This window comes from Cimex lectularius, unplaced genomic scaffold (genome assembly GCF_000648675.2).
Source record: "Cimex lectularius strain Harlan isolate CLEC.00 unplaced genomic scaffold, Clec_2.1 scaffold45, whole genome shotgun sequence".
NCBI classification, from domain to species: domain Eukaryota; kingdom Metazoa; phylum Arthropoda; class Insecta; order Hemiptera; family Cimicidae; genus Cimex; species Cimex lectularius.
In genome coordinates this window covers 1,363,879-1,384,962 of record NW_019392634.1, presented here as the reverse complement: position 1 = coordinate 1,384,962, position 21,084 = coordinate 1,363,879, and the positions used below count along the sequence as shown (strand labels likewise).

General features: G+C 33.8%; 1 protein-coding gene across 4 annotated transcripts in view; it reads right to left on the bottom strand.

The window, feature by feature from the left end:
• The window catches only part of LOC106662758 (apoptosis-stimulating of p53 protein 1), a 478,897-nt gene that overhangs the window by 261,964 nt on the left and 195,849 nt on the right, over positions 1-21,084 (bottom strand). For all 4 annotated transcript variants that reach the window (XM_014387028.2, XM_014387030.2, XM_014387033.2 and 1 more), the window contains one exon: positions 9,365-9,420. In XM_014387028.2, the coding sequence (XP_014242514.1) occupies positions 9,365-9,420 (56 nt within the window). The remainder of the gene's footprint in view (positions 1-9,364; positions 9,421-21,084) is intronic.

The window sequence follows — 21,084 nt, the reverse complement described above, 5'->3', positions numbered from 1 at the left end:
GGAAAGTTCAAATTTTTAGTAATATTAACTGTTCATACAAGTGAACTTTCCAACAATGTGTAACCTTTTATTCATTAATGTCTCTAAGGTATCTATCTTCTCAATTATGACCTCTCTAGTTTTTGCCTTAATTTTTACATTTTATTTTTTATGTATGTCTATAGGTGAGGGGTGATGGTGAAGTGAAATATAGCGTTACCATCACCCCTGCACCTCTGGTTTTGTGTGTGTGTGTGTGTGTGTGTGTGTGTGTGTGTGTGTGTGTGTGTGTGTGTGTGTCTGTGCGTGTGTGTGTGCGCGCGCGCGTGTTTAGGTTCTATCGTGGGATATTTATAATAGTACCTGATTGACCCTAATTTATGTTAGATTTACAATCCTGTGTACATGTCGATGGAGGGACATGTGAATGTATTTATTTGTGCGACTGGCTTATCTAGTTTAATTACTATTAGGCTGGAGTATGGTATGCGTGGGTTTGGGGCTGAAATCGCCAAGGGCTTAAGGGGGACTCCAACGACCCAGCCACAAAACGGAGTGGGTGAACTCCTTGATGTATAGACTCCTAGGGCCAGCACATAAGGAAGTGACCCTTCGGGGTGAAAGTCCGAAAAAATATATAACTTTAATATTTCCTATATTGTGCACAATACTTTTTCTAACCAATTGGTATTATCATTTTTTATACTATTTATGTTTTGTCCAACAGCTGTGTCATTATTATTATTTTTTTATTCTATTATGATGTTGGATAACCAATTTGTAAAAATTGAGCTGATTTTCCTATATAAGGCTTTTTATAGATACATAAGTGAGCAAATATACAATATTACAATTGTGCATTTATCTTTAATCTTTAATTAAGTTTTAGTTTAGATAAAAAAGTCAGTGTCACAAGCGGGTTTCGAACCCACGACCTTCGGCTAAATACGCCGCTGCTCTACCACTTGAGCTATCGTGACTTCGATCCATTCGGAACCCTAAAAACCTTAATTAATTGAAAAGAATTTATTTGGTCAAGCGGACCATGAAACCTAAATTCTTTTCAATTAGTTAATCTTTAATTAAGGTTTTTGGTTGAAATAAAAAAGTCGGTGTCACAAGCAGGATTCGAACCCACGACCATCGGCTAAATACGCCACAGCTCTTCCACTTGAGCTTTCGTGACTTCGATCCACTCAGACACTAACTTCCCATCTCAACCTCACCTTTTGCATTTTCCCTCCTTTTTGCCATGTTTCAAATGAGGATTTAATAGATTACACGACATTTGAAAATGACAAAAATGAGGAAAAATTCAAAAGGTCTGGTTGAGATGGGAAGCTAGGGTCCGAGTGGATCGAAGTCACGATAGGACAAGTGGTAGAGCTGCGGCGTATTTAGCCGAAGGTCGTGGGTTCGAATCCTGCTTGAGCTTTTGTGACTTCGATCCACTCAGACACTAACTTCCCATCTCAACCTCACCTTTTGCATTTTCCCTCCTTTTTGCCATGTTGAACATTGACACTGACTTTTTTATCTCAACCAAAACCTTAATTAAAGATTAATTAATTGAAAAGAATTTATTTGGCCAAGCGGATCAAGAAACCTAATAAATTTATCTTTCATTTTATAATGGTATAATTTAGTAAAATGGCAGGCAATTCCATATTTTTAGACATTTTAATTTTCATATACTGATATATCATTACATTTTTATCTATTGCTTTTTCTTTTTTAATGTTTGTTGTTATTTTGTCTGTAATACCTTGTATATAAATCAGCTGCATATATTTTTTTGTTCACAATATCTTTATTATTGTTGTTATTTTTCTTTAAGTTACTACAATATAATAAATTAATATTTGTTCGAATGTTAATTATATGCTGTAATTTTTTAATTAAATTGTTTATATTATTTTATGATATGTAATATCACGAATTTTTATCATTTTGTTTACCAATATAATATACATTTGCAAAAAGATTGTTAAAAAAAATTGCGCACATTATAGTAACATTGTAGACATATAAAAAAAAGAAAATATAAAAATGTAATAAAAGCGTAATGAGATCATAATTCATAAGATTGATTTAGAGAGATAACTCAATAAAGATTACACATTGTTGGGATGTCCACTAGTATGTACTTTTGCTATTCTAATATATTTTTATGATAGAAAAATATGTAGATAAAAATATTTTCACAAATGTAATTAACTTGTTGGAATCTTGACCTTTCTTCATGAAACAAACAAATTATTAAACAGCCAGTAACTAAAAACAACATGTCATGATGTCGAAAACGTTCTTTTAATAAAGAAAATTCCATGCTGCAGCATATTGTTCAACAACCTACAATACCAGTGATACAATTGTAGGTTAAACAGCAAAAAGACTTAATTATTATTTTTTTTTAAATCTTTCATTAAATGTGACTTATGTGATAAACTGAACACTAGAATAAAAACACGTGTCAATTAATAACATTTTTCAAAACTGATCGACAATTGTTTATTGTACTTAACTCACAACTTCTTTGGTTCAGATTTGAGTCATAGAGGGTTTTTTTTTATAATTGGAACAAGTCCAAAACAAAATTGTAGTTTATCGGATGACCAAAAAGGAATTTCATGGCCAAATGCGAACGACGTCAGGAAATTAAACGGAGTGAATGATTGAGTACATGACCAAAAGTGGATCCCTGGCAATCAATACACAAAGAGTGGTACGGCCAGGAAACAAAATCGAACGGTCGGCCTCTAGATGACATCAAACATGGCCTTCGTCTCTATTTGGAACTTTCCATCCATTGCCTTTATGCTTAGGAATTAACTCAATAAACAGAAGAAAACACGATTTTTTAACTTTTTCTTGCCAAAGTTGCTCAGGGTGATACAAATTTAACAAAATAGGTAAACCTTAGCTAGCCTCGTGAGGTCAGGGCGGGTACAATGGTTTTTGCTCAATGTTGTATCCCGTGAATTGGCAACACTGATTTTTTGACGCCATTCTAAAATTTCCATCTTGGAATCTTCCACTTCATCTTTTATGGACTGGTACGTGATAAACATACATTTTTCATACCCAGTCTATAATTTAACTCTTTCTTGCCCAAAGTTACTCCAAAGCCAACTTTAGCAATTTTGTTTCAGGTTACAGGAAATCCCATGAGTTTAGGGCCGGTGCAGTGGTTTTCCTTCAATGTTTCATCCCCTGTGTTAGCAACACTTTTTTTGCGCAGCTAACGTTTTAACAAAATTCGTTTAACAATATTTGTTTTTCTTTAAAAAAAAACATTTGACCATAAAGTGTTAATAAAACACTTAGAACCTTCGTTAACAAGATAAAAATACTACCAAGACATATAACAGACATATAAAGAAGAACGCAGCAGAATAAAATAATCGTAGCATATATAAAACGTATTTTCCAGTTAAATACTTAATGACAGTAATATTAGACGTTTTGTTAGCAAGGTAAAAAAGAAATTAAGTTTAAACAATTTAAATGGTGATTTTTTCCAGGGTCACCACAATAAATTACACTAAGCGCGCAGGTATGCAAACGTACGGCCTCACATTTTAATCAGACTTTAGTTTCTTGTTTGTTCCAAGCGAAAACGTTTTATTTAACTTTCCCGAACGTGTCTGCATGTAGTGTTAAATCTACTTTCAACACTTTTCCAATCCTTTGACAATTGATCTTTATTTAGTGCATGGTAAATTATACTACGACGGCGACCCATCCTGGAGAAGTGGCGCAGTTTAAACTGGCGGCGCAAATTGAAGGGATCTCGTTAAAAGTAAAACGTTAACGAGAAATACATGATAATGTGACAATTTTACACTTTCAATAAGTAATTAACGCTGATTGTCGTTTGTGCCGAAATTTTGCCGTTTAAATTCACATCGGCCCGACATAAATGATCCTAGTTGTCGTTTCCAGGCGGCCCGGTGAACTTCACAAGGCTTCACACACTCCCGAAAATTTTGAAGGGCAAACCAGGTTAACCGCACGGCTCAGAAAGGAATTGCTTTAGTCGAAATTATAAAGCAAAAAGGCGACGACGCCGTTCACGGCGAACGAGGCGGAGGAACGCAAGTCCTTGACCCGAAATTGTCCAGTCGCAATAGCCTAGGAATGTGCGGACTTAGTTTCTCCAAGGTTTCTCACTGGAATTTCTAAGTAATTAACCCAGAAGGGCCTAAAGAAATGAGATGCGGTAAAAGCACCAGGCCTTGTCGCTCTCTCCTTAATGAGAACTCCTGTCATTTATTAATTGTGAAGCAAGCAAACTTACTACTTGAAATTAAATTTTAAAAATATATATCTGATTGAAATTAACATCGGATTTTTTAAGGCACTGACAGTAATCACATTAGACTTTATCGAGATATCTTCACAACGTCTTCGTGATGAAGTAAGCTTTTTCAGTTCACCAAGCTTTCCACGATTAATTTCTCTGACTAAATTTATTTCGACAAGCTACCTGTATGTTATCATTTGAATTTACAGAAGCAATGTTCTAAAGTTAAAAACTTTCAATTTTATCAACTCATAACCATTAGTGATGATTAAAGACCAAATTGTCGTCTAATTCACAAGTTCAAAACTTATTAAAAACAACAAACCGTGCAAAAAATGGAAACAAAGGTTAAAACATTATATTAATACATATATGTTTAGCAGTCATAACTGAACTATTAATTATTTCAATTAATTAAACTTTTTATCTGACATCTTGGTTAAAATAAAAAGCTAGTGTCACGAGCGGGATTCGAACCCACAGGTTAGTCAAAGGTCGTGTTAGTGTATCCCGACTAACTTTCTAATATCTAACCTAAACTAACCGATACCTAAATCTCACCAAAACTTTACATAAAATATGTAATACACATGATATGATAATTTATTTTATAATCAATGGATTGTACTCATTTTTAACTCAACTGGTGCAAACATAAATTAAAATTATATAGCAAGATTTAAAACTATATAAGTAGATAACTACAATAAGGTAAGTTTCAAACTTAAACTATGCATCAAAGGATGAATATACAATTAACAACTTAATGTACAAATAACTTTAAATTGTGAACAATTTAACAATAATAACAACAAAAAATAACAAATTTGTTTTTTAGTTCAATGTAATTCGGCCCTCTATACATGGATCAATCGAACGGCTCTTTTCTTAAAAATAAATTTTGAAATTGCTCTTCGGGGGCGACTTTGAATTTGTTACTACGAACCTAAGCAATATTTTTTTACTTAGTTCTGATTCGCTTTCAAGCGGAAGAAATATTTACGAGGAGACAAACAGGCTGGCTAGTCACGGATTTGGGCCAAACATTTTTTGGTGATTTAACACTCCAAAATATTGGACACGTATCCGTCACCTCTTTTGAATAGGCCCTGGTTTCGCCAAAAAAATGAAATTTTCATTTTTTTAATATTTATATTTCGCCTTTCTAGTTTCTCAAATAACTATATGAATATATAATTTTACAACAATTTTTTTAAATGTAAATTGCATTAAAAGTATAGTAAAAGCTATCGAAGTTTCCTAAGTTCAAAAAATTTCTAAAAATCAAATATTTTTCAAGTAAACTAGGTCATAATTTATTATTTCAGGAAACATATGAGATTTTGTTTTAACACCTCTAGAGATAACGTAAATTTAGATTTTTGTTTGAATTTAAATTGATCGAATGTTTGACCTCTAAAATTTTCCGAGTTTTGAGAATTATCGGAACATCTGGTTGAAACGGCTATAAATCAAAAACGGCTAAAATGATTTTAACGTCAAACACCATTTGAATGATAAGGAACGAAGAGCTTTCTTATGGCGTATGTACCATTCAAATATATAAAAAACGTCGATAAAAAAATATACAAAATAATATATCAGAAATTAACCTCGTTTTTTTAATTGAAATTAATAGTCCCATTTTCAAAAGACAATTTCTTTAAAACGAATTATATGAAAATCGATCCACCCGCAGAAGGTAAAATCCACGTTTTGACCATTTTCTGACCTACTTTGATTAAATTGTTTGAATAACGTTATATCGATAATGTTTGTTAAAGTATGCCAAAAAGCAGTATTTTGTTTGTTTATCTTTTTAAATCATACCAAATAAGATATTCCGGGCCACAGAAAATTTTGTTTTTATGTTAACCCAACCATGAAATTAATATATCAAAAATAATATTATTTTAATTTGTAAATAAATATTTCTTCTTTCTGGAAAGTCGGTATCTATAGATTTTATAACCCTAGAATTCAAATCAAAATTTTGACCGGTTTAAAATTATAATTTTATAGTAAATTTAATTAAATGAGAGACTTTACAGAAATTGTCAAGTGCATGTTAAAACTGTATCAAACATTCAAATCACACTGTTATTTCCATTTACAAAAGACAGGTTAATTACTTACATATAATTTTGCTTTTTTCTCATATTTTTAATGCTATTTACGTCGTTAAAAATCTACGTTCCTCTTCTGTTATGGTCTGGTATGTTTTGGTATAGAAAAACTTTATCGATCAAAAATTCGGTACCTTTAAATTCAAACAAAAATTTATATTTAAATGTCTCTAGAAGACCTAAAAGGAAATTTCGTATTAGTTTCGCGAAAAAAAATTTTTTTTCTTTACTTGAAAACATACTAGTTTACTTGAAAAAAATTGGTTTTTAGAAATTTTTGGTTATTAATAAACTTTCATAGCTTTTAATATATTTTTTCTGCCATCTACATAAAAAATTCTGTAAAATGATATAAATAGTTGATGTGTACAGGGAGAACAGCGAAATATAAATATTAAAAAATGGAAAATTTAAACTTTCAAAACACTTTTGACGAAAACGACCTATTCTCAAGAAGATATGTGATCGATATTTAGGGGTACAGAATCATCAAAAAAAGTTTCGTCCAAATCCGTGGTCCCACCAACCTGTGTCCCCTGAGAGTATTTTGTTTTGTCTTTACCTGCGCGAGTTGCGACTCGATCCCAGCAAGCTGAGATGTTTTCAACGGAGGACCAAAGCCTCATTTCTAAGATGAATGAATTTTTACTGTATTAAAATTACATATTTTGAAAAAAACTTATATTAAGCTTATATAAGTTATTTATATTGTTTATATGTAATACCGTCCCGTTGTCATGACCGCTACGTGTCTACGTGACTACGCGCGATTGTAGTGGCCGTGTATCCGGTATCGTGGATGCAGCGTCAAAAAATCACATTAAGTATGAACATTGAAACGAAATACGAATAATAATGGATCAACTGCATACTCTTTTCCTTCTTATAAGAAAAATTGAGCCAATTAAACTAAACTTAAGAACTAGGAAAAATAGTAAAAGCCACAAAGCTGCATTCCTTGGGGAACAACAAACCCCCGCTTGATAGTACAAATCCTCATTATCAGCAACAGTGTCAACTACCTTTATAGTTGTTAACTCAACAGACTTTCAACTCTAGCAATTTTTCGAGAATTAAGAGTTGTTACACTGCCACCAAAGTACAGAAGTATACATTTACAGTTGTAGCAGTTTATCCAACATTTACAGTGTCCTCAACCTCTACACTGTCGGCAAAATTTACAGTTGTAGCAGTGTTCCTAACCTTAACACAGTCATCAATCTATGCAGTGACTCCAACTTAACAGTTGTAGCAATTTACCCAACATTTACAGAGTCATCAACCTCTACAGTTGTAGCAATGTTCCTAACCTTCAGACAGTCATCAATCTCTGCAGTGACTTCAACTTTAGCAGTTGTAGCAGTGTACTCAACCATTACATCAGTTAAAGTTTGGTCAACCTGCACAGTTGTAGCAATATACTTAACACCTAATTTTTACAGTGCCATCAAACTCTAGTGTCGCTAACTTTTATAGTTGTAGCAGGGTACACAACCTTTAAAACTTTTATAGTTATGCTAACGTTTACAATTATAGCAGGGCTTCCTAACCTTCACATTATCATCAATCTCTACTGTCGCCAACTTTTACAGTTGTAGCAGTGACACTTGATTTGCAACTGTGGCAGTTGCGACAATCTTAATATTTATAAAAGTGTAGCCAACATTCACAGTTGTAAAGTTTCACCAGCTGACGTTTATTTAAATAATTTTACAAGGTCACCCCATGTTAAATTAAAATGGATATTCCAGATGATTAAAATTGGTTAAATAACCACTATTCTACTTTTGAAAAATAAAGTTTTTTGAAATATGCTATTGGCAGTTAAGAATTTTTGTCGACTAAGAGCTTTCTTGACAATGTAGCTTAAACGGAAATTAATTTTTCCTTTTGCGGTCTGGTTCAAAGGTAAAAAAAAATTTGTTTTCCTTTTACCACACAAAAGACGCCGAGCTCGGCTGAAGGCGCAAGCGGAGTTCCAAGTAAATTGATTCCCGTTCGATTTGCGATTTGAAATACTAGTATTTTCACAAGCCGGGCGCCTTCTTCAGTTGTGATTTCATTTTCAATTCGACTTCTTGACGGAAATGCCAACGATTGCCGCTTTCGCCGTTTGAAAATACAAAAGCGGCTAAGGTCAAAGATGAAGTAAATAGTTTAACGATTCATTAGAAATCATTTTTATGAGATCAAAGCTGCAGTTTTATTTAAGTTTCCATTAGCAATTCTCATAGGTTCGTCCTTCGCAACTGTTAGAAAAACTCGACTGAATAGAAGTTACCAAACTTAAAAGTTGAAGTTTGAAGGACAAACATGGCTGAGGTCCATTTGAATTTATAATTCACTACAATTTTATCACTGTAAAATCAATTTTTACTGCATTAGCTACATTAGGGGTGATGTGTCACTGAAAAGGAAATTTTATAAGGCACGTATACGGAACCTCTTGTTGCCCCATATGCTATCCACTTATTTATTTTACGATTTTAACCTTTTCTTCCAAGCAGGAGTGAGTTTAAATTCCGTGTAGTTGCCGGGTAATGGCCTATTTAGAAGTCCCTGATGCATACTTATCACTCGTTTAAGTTTATCAAATCTCCACGCGGTTTAACAGGGGTCACGCGTGCTTTAACAGACGGGGAAAACCGAACCCGCCGAGATTCGCCCCCAGTCCGGGTCGTCACGCTTTTCATTCTCGGGCCAAAGTTCGCAAGGAACCCAAGACAATGTTTGGTTAAATCAAGTTTTAATTAAAGTGTCAGTTTAAAGGAGTGCAATAGGCCGCCCCTCCTCTCGACGATTCCGCCAAGGTACCGGCCAACTTTTTCTTCATAACTCTCACCCTTTCAGTTTACACTAAATTACCCGATACCTTTCAAGCCCGAATATCGTTATAACTTTATTGTTTAACCTTTAGTCATATCTCATTGTTATGGAAGATTTGAAGACTTACCGGATCGTTTGAAAAATCGGCTTCCTTCATACCATTTCTGCTTCTTTTGCCCCCACCTGGAACAAACGAACAAATTGAATTGAAATAAAGGAAGAAAATAATATGACTATAAGAATTAAATAGTCTCAAATATTTCGATATATGATTAGAGAATTTATCTTCAACTAAAATAGCTGAAAAAAGTTGAACTGCTGTTAGTTTGTCACCCATGTTTTTTTTATATATTTGCCAATCAACAAAATTTCCAATTTTACAATGGTAATGATAAAACATTATATTATGAACAGTAGATTTGTATTATATAACAATGGCTTGTGCTGAGTGAAATGATCAGTCTTTCTTTCAAAATAACTCAGTGAATTACATATTATTATTTAAAGTTCCAATTGTTACACAAATATTATTTAAAATATGTTTTTTAATGATTTTAGGTTCATTTAACTACATATTATTATTTAAAATTCGTATGTTACATAAAATATTATTTATAACATGTGTTTTTAATTATTTCTGGTCAGAAAAACTATTTATATTAATTTCGTTGGTATAACAGAATGCAATAGCAATATTAAATGGGTTTTTCTTACAAATGGTGGTTCTATATATTTGTAAGCTGATGGAGGAATCAATCTTGGTTGTAGTGGAGTAGTTGTGAGCGATTGATAATTTATTATTCCAATCTTTATAAAATTTAGTAAGTAAATTTAATAAATATAATTAATTAAGGTAATTATTCAGAAATCGTGAGATGCGGTCTGGGTGTGATGTAGGTTTCAGAAAAACATTTTCTTTATCGTGCCAACGTTTCGATCTTTATTGAGATCATCTTCAGGGATTTACGAACATTGTTTACATTTAATAAATACATTTAGGGTGTGGAAAAGTGAATTTCTACAATGCAAAATATATTTTTTATATTCAATCAAAGTATTTCTACTCAGTCAAAGTGTTTGTCTTCTGTGTAATTGTGCCATTCTTGCGTGTCGTGTCGAGAGTGCCAGTGAGATTTTACTGTGTTATGTCACTAATCACCACACATTAATTAAGATTTTCAGTTGAGATAAAAATTCAATGGTACGAGCGGGATTCGAACCAACAATCTTCGGGTTGATAAGCCGCTGCTCTACCACTTGAGCTATAGTGACCTCGTGTGGTTGAGATGGAAAGTTGGTGTCCGAGTGGATGAGGTCACGATAGCTCAAGTGGTAGAGCAGCGGCGTATCAAGCCGAAGATCGTCGGTTCGAATCCCGCTCGTGCCATTGACTTTTTTATCCCTACTGAAAACATTAATTAATTGTAAGATAATAATTGGTCAAGCGGACCACGAAACTAGTGAATTTAATAAATATATCTGATTGAAATTATGAACTTTAAAATGTTTATACGAAAGAATGCTGGAGTACAATCTAGGTTTTTTAAAATTATTTTAATTATTGAATTAATTGTTGTATATAATCGTCTTTTATTAGATAAATTTGCCTTACTCCATGCTACTACACGGTAAGAGAAAATCGACTGCACAAGTGCTAGATAAACACGTTTTATGGTATTTATATCAATTATATCTCTCAATAATCGAAATTTATAAAATAATGATCGGATTGTTTTTATTATAGATGTTATATGCTCTTCCCATCCTAGGTTTTTGTCTATGATTAATCATAAATATTTGATTGAACAAACTTGTTTAATTTTAAAGCAGTTAGAGCAATTTTTGAACGTGCAATCGCCGTTATGCACTTTTAAATTATTAATTGTTATTTTGGATACTAAATATAATTAATTTAGTTTTTTCTGTGTTCAATAAAAGTTTATTTGAATGATACCAGCTTCGTATTTTATTTATATTTCCAGAGGCTTTTATCATTAATTGTTCATTTGGTTCATCCTCAATTAGTAAGACGGTGTCATCAGCGAATCCGGTAATTGTGCAGTCTACGTCAAGGTCAAAAATATCGTTTATGCAGAGCAGAAAAAAATAATGGTCCCAGGACTGTGCCCTGGTGAATACCTTGGTTTGATTTAATTTAGGGGAAGGCTAATGAATACAATACAATATTGAATATACCACGTAAGCCAAATCCATTTCAAACATCCCTATATTTAGTACAACGTTGGTTTTAAATTATACATTTTATCAATTCCATATAGAATATTATTGTAAGTCACAGAAATCGGCATAACAGAAACTAAAAATTTCAACGGAAGGCGGTATGAACAACTTGAAATGTGACCAAGGTTTACTCATTGCCAAACCGCATACATGTCGTCGGTTAATTTAATTAAGTAAGGGATGGTTCATACTCCTCGTACAATTCCGTATAGCTGTACAATTACCAGTCAGGTTTTACCTTTTCACAAAGCCAAGGCGTTGACAGATGAGCAAGTCTGGCTTTTAGGCAACACCAAAATTCAATTAAAGACAACCGTTATTGGTTTATCGATAAAAGCAAGAGACTTTTCTTTCTTCGTTCTTTTTTATTTTTATTTATTTATTGTACTCGTAATTGTTAGACTTTACTCGATCGTTTTACTTTATCCGTTAAAGAAAGGTTATAAAGCAGAAAACAAGTAACAAACAGATAGCGCAGGAAGACAACAACTTCAATAATCCGACGAACTGTACGACGTATTTACTGACTGCGTCAAGACTAACAAGGGGACGACCATGTTGTGGTGCCACAGATTTGGACCAAACTTTTTGGTGATTCTACACTCCAAAATATCCGACACGTATCCGCCACTTCTTTTGAATAGGCCCGGTTTCGCCAAAATTTGAAAGTTGAAATTTTCCGGGGTTTTTCATATTTTTATATCGCCGTTCTATTTGCTCAAATCAAATGTGTGAATATATCATTTTACAACATTTTTATGAAGATTGCAATAAAAATATAGTAAAAGTAGTTGTAAAGTTTATCAATAACGAAAAAATTTTAAACATTTAACTATTTTCCAAGTAAACTAGTTCATAAATGTTTTTCGTAAAACTAGTATGAAATTCTGTAAGGCCTCTAAATTTTGTTTGAATTGAAATTTATTAATTTTTTTATTTACAAAATTTTTGATTTTTGAGAAGTTGTTACTGGAATATCTGAGTGAAAGGGCAATCATTCAAAAACGGATAAAAGGATATTAACGTCAAACCGACCATTTGAAAGCCGAGGAAAGTAGCTTTTTATGCTTATATATAAGTCGTTAAGTACCATAGAAATTTATAAAAGATTTCTATAAGAAATTTCACAAAATAGCAAAATCATTTATCAGAAATTAACCGCTTTTTTTAAATGGAAATCATAGACCATGTTTGATAATGGCGTAAAATGTACTTGACAATTCCTTTAAAACGAATTATTAACCATGAAAATCCGTCCACTAGGTTTTTGAGAAAAAAATTATGTTAGAGCTTGCACCAGGAATGTCAGTCACGCAGAAGTTCGTCGAAATTATCAGTCAGATAATTAATTTACACCGATTTCCCGGATACCTAAGGGTTTTATAATGCTAGAATCATGACAATGAGGTCGAACATTTTCTGTCCTACTTCCCTTGAATTGTTTGTTATGACAATAAGGTTATAATAACAATGTTTGTCATACCAAACAAGAATATTCTGCAGCGTAGAATATTTTTGTTTTTACGTTAACCAATAGTGAAATTAATACATCAAAAATAATATTTTTTAATCTCTAAATAAGGATTTCTTCTTTCAAGAAAGTCACTATAAAGTACGTTTCAATCTATTGAATCCAAAACCGCAGTCAGTTTACGCACAAAGAAAATTATGTAACAGTCAAAATGAAGGTTATAGTGAAGCCCCAAACCTCGTGATATCCAAAATGTACAATTGCCCTTTCGAAACATTAGAGAAGAGAAAATTTCAATGCAGGTTCTGATCCGGATGAAGATTACACATGATGATTAAGAATGATTCAAGTCAAGCTTGTTAATAGCAAAACAATGACCTTTCAAATATTTCAGCGGTTCGATTAAAAGGAGCGTAGAGAGAATGAGATCGAACCACAAAGTTGGATTAATCAGCGTAATTTCATGAAACAATCATAGATACTATGATAGGCGGGAGGTCGGTAAGATAGAGCAAAAACAATAGCGGGCCTAGCATGCTCCCTTGAAAGAATCCCATTTCATTTTTTACGCAACCGCCTACATTGATCCATTGCCAATTTTAACACCTCTGTCTTCCCAGCAAATATGAGCTATATCATTTGAGTTCATGGCTTGTTACACGCTACGCTGTACTGATTGGTTTAGTAATATTTCTGACGGTATCTGGTACACCAACTGATTGCTGTACCATCTGCGCTTCGTTCGCAGGAAGGGTAACATAGGAAAGATTATGTACTAATGCTTTATAGACAGGCGATTGAACATTTGGATTAGGATTTAATGAATCAGGATTGGGCAAAATGTAGGACATAAAGACGGTTTAGTTCGGAATGAATGGTAGATACCCCATATAGATGGGGACCTCTGGATTGGAAATAAATAATTGATAAAACAGCTTAAAAGATCTTTGCTACCAATTAGTGCTGCGTGAGGCCTTTTTTCCTAAAACGTTGGCTTAGAACGTCCGTGAAGTAGATGTTGTGATCATTTTGTCTCTCTACATTCATTTTAAACATGTTAGTCAATCATTTGTGTTCCAGTTTAACTGTTTATCTAGATTTTAAGTGGAGGAACGTTTTTTTTAATGAATATTATTTGAATTTATTTTTTACTTTTTTATCTAGCATTGCTCCATGATGTGGAAATGATGTTGGAAAAAGCGGGATGCTACGACTACGACAGGAACAATGTTGACAAAGCTAGATTTCGCTGTGTACAAAGGTTATAGTAAAGAGCTGTTCAAAGGTGTAGCGGGTATGAAGGAGTGGTGACAGTACACTTCCTTGAAGAACAACGGCGTTCATAAGATAGACTATGCAAATGTACAGAAATCCTTGGGCAACACGAGGATGAGGTAATAGCTTAAAAGGATTATGTTCTTAAGTTTTACAGCTTGCTCATGCAGACACATAGACTTGAGAGCTATCCAAAAAGTCGCGAGGACAACAATAAAATATAGTTAAGATAAAATTTTCAGTTCATTTTTATATGAAAGGTTATTTATTTTTAATGCATTATTTTATACGTATTACGAAGATATACGTAATAATATTTATGTTTGGCGTTCAACAATTTAATCGTCCACTATAATAAGTGACCGTTGTTTTCTTGAAATTTTTTTCAACCGTTTTCCTATAAGTTATGCACCGTGAAGCGAAACACGGTACATAATTAGCTTAAAAAAATAGTTAATGCAACGGAGAAACGGGATATTTTTTGGAGTGAACCCGTTCAGCGTATAGCAAGTAAAAGTTTCGGCGTTGTGGTCAATCGATCCACTTATAGCTAACTGGGTTTTAAACTGTAAATGGCCGGACCGACAGGCATGTTACAGGTTTGAAGGGCGCTATGATTATGACGGATAACATACACGACACAATCTCGTAAGCCGGTAAATCAGGCTTCGTCGCCGTCAGGGAAGTGCGAATCTCTTAAAGGATTAAAATCGGTATCCAATCTATTCAAGGCTCCTTATAATTTTCAATTTTTACTCCGGATCGATCGTGATTTGATTGATTTGCGACTCAACGAGCGTGCGAATTTCCACTATTCCACTCATCGAGAAAGGAGAAAGCCTTGTTTCCGTTTTGATGAAATTCATGCCACTATGACCAGGAGTTAATTTTACTAATAGGAATTTGCCGATTTGGTCGAGTTGATGCACTGCTTGCCATCAATTCTGCCCTACAAACAGTGATGGAAATTAATCATTCTCTAGTCGGTGTTAATCAATCAATCATCGCAAGAACAACTGCGGCGTAAAACGATTAGACACTTATAAGGGAATGTTTGACCCAAATTAAGTTTTATGTCTCATCTTTACCTCTCGAGCCACCCCTCCATCGAACGATACAAACGTGAAAATATTTAAAATTGTATCACTCCACATATTCCCTTTGATCTTTTCCTGACGACACAGTGATCCTGTTCGATACCTAACCCAAAACCATCCAAGCAACCTTAAGCGGGGAACACACATACCCGATGCAACGCTACGCGACGCTACCCGATGCTGCCACGTTTTGGTAGGATGTGCACATCTAAGCGACGTCAAACGCACGCCACGTACAGTCACACATCGTGTATCACAAAAATCACTATCACAATCGCAACACCTCTTTTTTCTTTTTGCATTATTTTGAGCAAAACCGTGTAATAAATTGTTAGTTAAATTTTATGAGCACAATCATGTAATACATTGTTAGTTAAATTTTATGAGCACAATCATGTAATACATTGTTAGTTAAATTTTATGAGCACAACCATGTAATACATTCTTGCTTAAATTTAATTGTTTTAAATAAAGTTATTCCCGTGTTTCGATAAATTTTCTGCCTAACCATCATAATTAAATAATTTTTATAAAAACACATGAATTTTTGACATCGTTTAATTATTTGGTTTATATTAAAATAAGCATGTTTTAATTAATATAACGACAAAATTGCATATACATAGTCCGAAAAAAAATTACAAACATAAGAGTGTCCTGTTTTGACGCTACTCGACGAAAATGGTGTAATTTTATGAGCAAAACCATGCAATAAATTATTAGTTAAATTTTATGAGCAAATCCAAGAAATAAATTGTTAGTAAAATTTTATGAATAAAATCATGTAATAAATTGTTAGTTATATTTTATTAGCAAAATCGTGTAATAAATTTTAGGTAAATTTTATAAGAAAATCCATGTAATAAATTGTTAGTTAAATTCAATATATCAATAAATGGTATTCCAGTGTTTTGATCACACTGCCAAACTATTAAAAATAATTTTTTAAATAAAAAGTAATGAATTTTTGATATCGGTTAATTTGGTTTATATAAAAATAAGTATGTTGTAATTAATATAACGACAATAATACATATAGTTTAAAATAAAAATATGAGTGTTCGGTTCTTTTGTCTTCGACTGTACTCGATGCTACTCGACGAAAATCTGGACAGTGGGGATCGCAGAGCGTAGAGTATGGTGGGGTATCATAGGATCGGGCAGGTGTGCACGGGGGTAATGCAATCTTATGGATAAATGGATTTGCGACGAGTAGCATCGGGTAGCATCGTATAGCGTCGCATCGGGTAAGTGTGTTCCCCGCTTTACCCTCCGTAGGTCCAAGTGTCCTACAGTTGATCTAAATTCAATAACCAAACCAACCTACGATATTTGGTTCGACTAACATGGAATCTTATTAATCGATTGAAAATACAGAAATCTAATGCTGAAAATTTCACACTACGTTGACCTTAGACTAACCAACATCTCACTCACTTACTCGCCATATTGACCTATGCATCTATAGATTTGAAATTTTTCGATCGACAAAAAAATCTACTTTCTAGAACGTCTAATACAGGTTCAATATTATAAATGAGAAAAAATACTATACACCAATTTCTAAGTTTTAATTTTATTTTTTAAACCAACCCTAGCAATGTCTAAGTTTCAGTGACTAATTATGAAAAGTATGCGTCTTTATTTGTTCATGGTAAAGAAATTTAGTTAAAGAAAGATTTTTATTTCAAATATGGATAAAATGAGGTTGTAGTACCGCAGTAAATTCGATTTGAACCTTCTTTCTTTGGTTTGAAATAAAGGGTGATGCGATTTCTGCAGGTCTATTTCAGGGTAGTTTACCTTTTGTGCTTTTGGTAGAAAATCACTTGGGCGTTTTAACAGGAAAGCCTTTTAAATCGTTCCGTTTTCCCTCGGACGTTCTCGGCCGGCAATAAAACGAAATGCATTATGCAGCGGTCAAATAAAATTTCCCGACTCACACGTCGGATTGACTGTTACACGTGAAAAACCTCGGGTTTTATTGTAATTTTTACGTCGGCCAATAAAACAAAGGGAATTGGGGGTTAGGCGTGTGAAAACAACCCTAAAAGCCCTTTAATGTAACTCTGAGAAACTATAACTCCGAAACTTCAGACCTAAGCGACCTATCCTGTTTAAAAAATACTAAAAAGTACCTAGGCGTCTATAGAATTTTAAAATATATTTATGCAGAGTAAATATTTCCTTTTAATGTTAATATATTTGTGTATAATTATTATTATTGTCGACTATTGTTATTATCACCTCGAGAAACTCCTTGAACGCATTCATCTAATCCGATCCAATCTAAAATCATCAGCTTCCAAACTACTTCAAGATGCAGACGTGTCATCAAGTTATAGATCCAATCCTTAACCATAGGAATTACGATGAGAAAATATTCCTAAACGAAGCATAGGCTTTCGATAAAGTTGAGTAAGTTAATATTTAAACTCAAGAGGACCTATTCCTTATACATTCATGCTTCTGCTTTAACAGCAATATCAACTCATCGATAGAAATGTAAGAAGAGAATCAAATTACATAAAGCCTCGTCGTCATCTTTCTGCTAGGACTAGATGTTCGTCCCTTACGATGGGACATTATAAGTCCAAAAGACCGACATAGAAACCGCACACTAGATTTAAAAGACTAGGAACTAAAGTAGTACTTCAGAGATTACTCGACAGAATGATAGGTACAATAGGGATAGGTTAGGAATAGAAATGGAAGATGTAGCCGCAAACCTAACCGATCTGATATGCCCTGAAACTTTTGGATGCACACTGACTAATTTTGATTTTTTTTAAATGCCAACGCTTCATTATCTGCTTGGCTATGTAATCTCATGAAGATTTTTTGTCAGTGTAATCGTTTTTACGATTTTCTAAGTCAAAAAAGTTGATGGCTGGTATTTCAACTTGAATGACCTAGGTGTACCTCCGTGATAAGCTTGATTGCTCATAATTTGGGCTTGGAAAAATATGACTTATCATTAATTTTGGGGCCATCCGTATACGACACCATTGTATCTGATGTTCTTCTGAATTTTTCTTCTCTTTTGTAGTCTATTGAGTGGTATTTACAAGGGATGGTTCCGGGATCATGAAGTCAGTTCCCATTTCTATGAAAGGGTATCGGATTTTATTATTTATTGTTAATAAACGCCCAAAGCGTTTAGTTCCTACTCAATTTGATTGCCTTTGAGCCCAAATGAGCTATTCTCTTTAAATATTCTAAATTGAGGTAGGTTTACCAGTGTTTTTAGTGTAAATGACGCGGCTGTTTTCATTGCCCCTAAGTTTGCCATTCTTTGACACCGGCTAATGTTTGCCCAGCACGGTGTCGATATTACCAGGTAAATATTACCAATACGAGGTATATTTAAGTACCTCAAGTACGGCACGGAAAATGTGTAAAATATATTCCCATCTGAAAAATATTTTAATCGTAAAAGGCCAAATTTGAATTCCAAATTGGAAACAAATCTCTAGGGTTGAGCGCCGTCATTTCGGATATATTTATGCCAAACTTTGTGAATGTTTAACACTATCAATTATTCTTTTTATGTAACGCCTTGGTTGAGATAAAAAATTCAGTCACGTGCGGGATTCGTACCCACGACCTTCGGCTCAATACGCCGCTGCTCTACCACAAAAAACGTCATTAGTCACGACAGCTCAAGTGGTAGAGCAGCGGCGTATTTAGCCGAAGGTCGTGGGTTCGAATCTCGCTCGCGCCACTGACTTTTTATCTCAACCATGACCTTACATAAAAAGAATAATTAATTGAAAGAAGTAACTTGGTCAATTGACCACTAAAACATAAATAGTTTAACACTATTGTTAGTTACACCTTCTACTACCTTCGGCTAGATACGCCGCTACTCTACCACTTGAGCCATCGTGACTAATGAAGTTGAAGTCACGATAGCTCAAGTGGTAGAGCAGCGGCGTATCTAGCCGAAGGTCGTGGGTTCGAATCCCGCTCGTGACCCTGACTTTTTATCTCAACTAAAAACCTTAATTAATTGAAAGATATTAATTGGTCAAGCGGACTACGAAAACTAATGAATTTAACTTTTGTTAGTCTTCCTTTTTTCAAAAGGTTATTAAATAATGAATAATAACTATCACTTTGCTTAACGAAGACAGTAATTTCGGAACTCCACCCTAACGAAGATTTATTTTGAAATATCACATGTCAGTTGTGATATCATGGTTTTTAAAATTCCATATTAAAATTCGTCAAATACGTAATTTCGAAACAACTAAAACATTTTATTTAAGGGAGCACCCTTAAGTAAAAAGTTTTAGTTGTGCTTGATCGGGAAATGTACGAGTATCCGTATTTATTTCTTTCGGATCTCATAAATAATTCTGGCCGACATCAAATCGAGCAAGTTGAAATGTAATTGTAAGCGAAGGAGTCGAAATGTCCTGCCGAAGGTTGTCTCTAGGTCGCAATTCGATTCTGTTTAGCATACAATTGCCACATTGAACCCCCTTCAAGGTAAAGTCTTCTTTTCTCGATTCTCTGCCTATTTTACACATCCACAGACGAAAAATTCGACTTTCATCCTCGAGTAGGAATTCGAAGTTCAGACCGAAATTTAATTAATAGGTTGTTTGTCTACTAGAAAATGATATTTCAATTTCGTAAGTACCATTTCCCAAAGTTACAAAGCGTTGTCAAATATGGATAAGAGATAACGTCATTACGACCGAGGTTAAACATCTGGAGATGATCAATTTGCAACGATGTCAATAAATCATGGTCACTAGGAATCAAAACTTAATTTGACCAGCTAACGTACATTCACGTTGGTGAATTGTAGGACGACAAAATAGCTTGAATAAATAAAATAGTCGGGTTTTAGGCAGAAAAAAATTTAAATTGTCAATGAATTGCAGTTAAAATAAAAAAATCACGCTACCAGACATCACGTCTGCCCAGAACTATAACTGTTACAAATTTATTACTAAATTATTAATACAAAACAAGTATTATAATAATTACAAACTAACCAATAGACGAATTAAAACCCACATTAAGTCTAAAAAGAAGCAGGTAAACACATGCGGAAATGGGTGCCACAAACTAATATTTTATGTAAACAGAATCAATTTAGTCGGATTTCTTGAATCCATCCAGAATCCAAAGAATACATTGGGGCGTCGATGGCCGCAACGGTTTAGGCGTTGACATGGCGCTCATCATTGTAAGGTAAAGGTCCTGGGTTCGAATCCAGCGGCCTGAATTCGAACCCTACATACTTACACATGGGCTTTTTTTCAAAAACACCGGCACCCCAAGGGTTGACATAACCATGCTGTTGCGACCCTCGTAAAAAATGAAATGAAAAAAGTAAATTCCACAAATAATAAAAATCAGCGAATCTAGCGGTTTTTATTTACACTCCTTTTAACCAAAGTTCATAAAGCTAAGAAAGGCCAGTGAATAAAGAAACCAAGTTTCAAAACGTTAAGTTGTATAGTTACAAAGAAGTTCATTTAGGTGTTCTCAGATATGAAGAAATAAATCAAGCAATCTATCCTCTATTCTTGTAACCTGATTGTGACCGATTCTGGACAAATATACAAGGTAGAAATAAGAACAAGTGAACTAAGTTTCTTAACGTTATGTCGTATCGAGACAAAAATTTTAAAAATATATTAAATGGTATTCAGATTTGACAAAAGAGATCAACCGATCTAGCTGATAGTCTTTTAATCTGATTCTGGCGAAATTTTGAATAAATAAATACAGAAACCAAGTTTC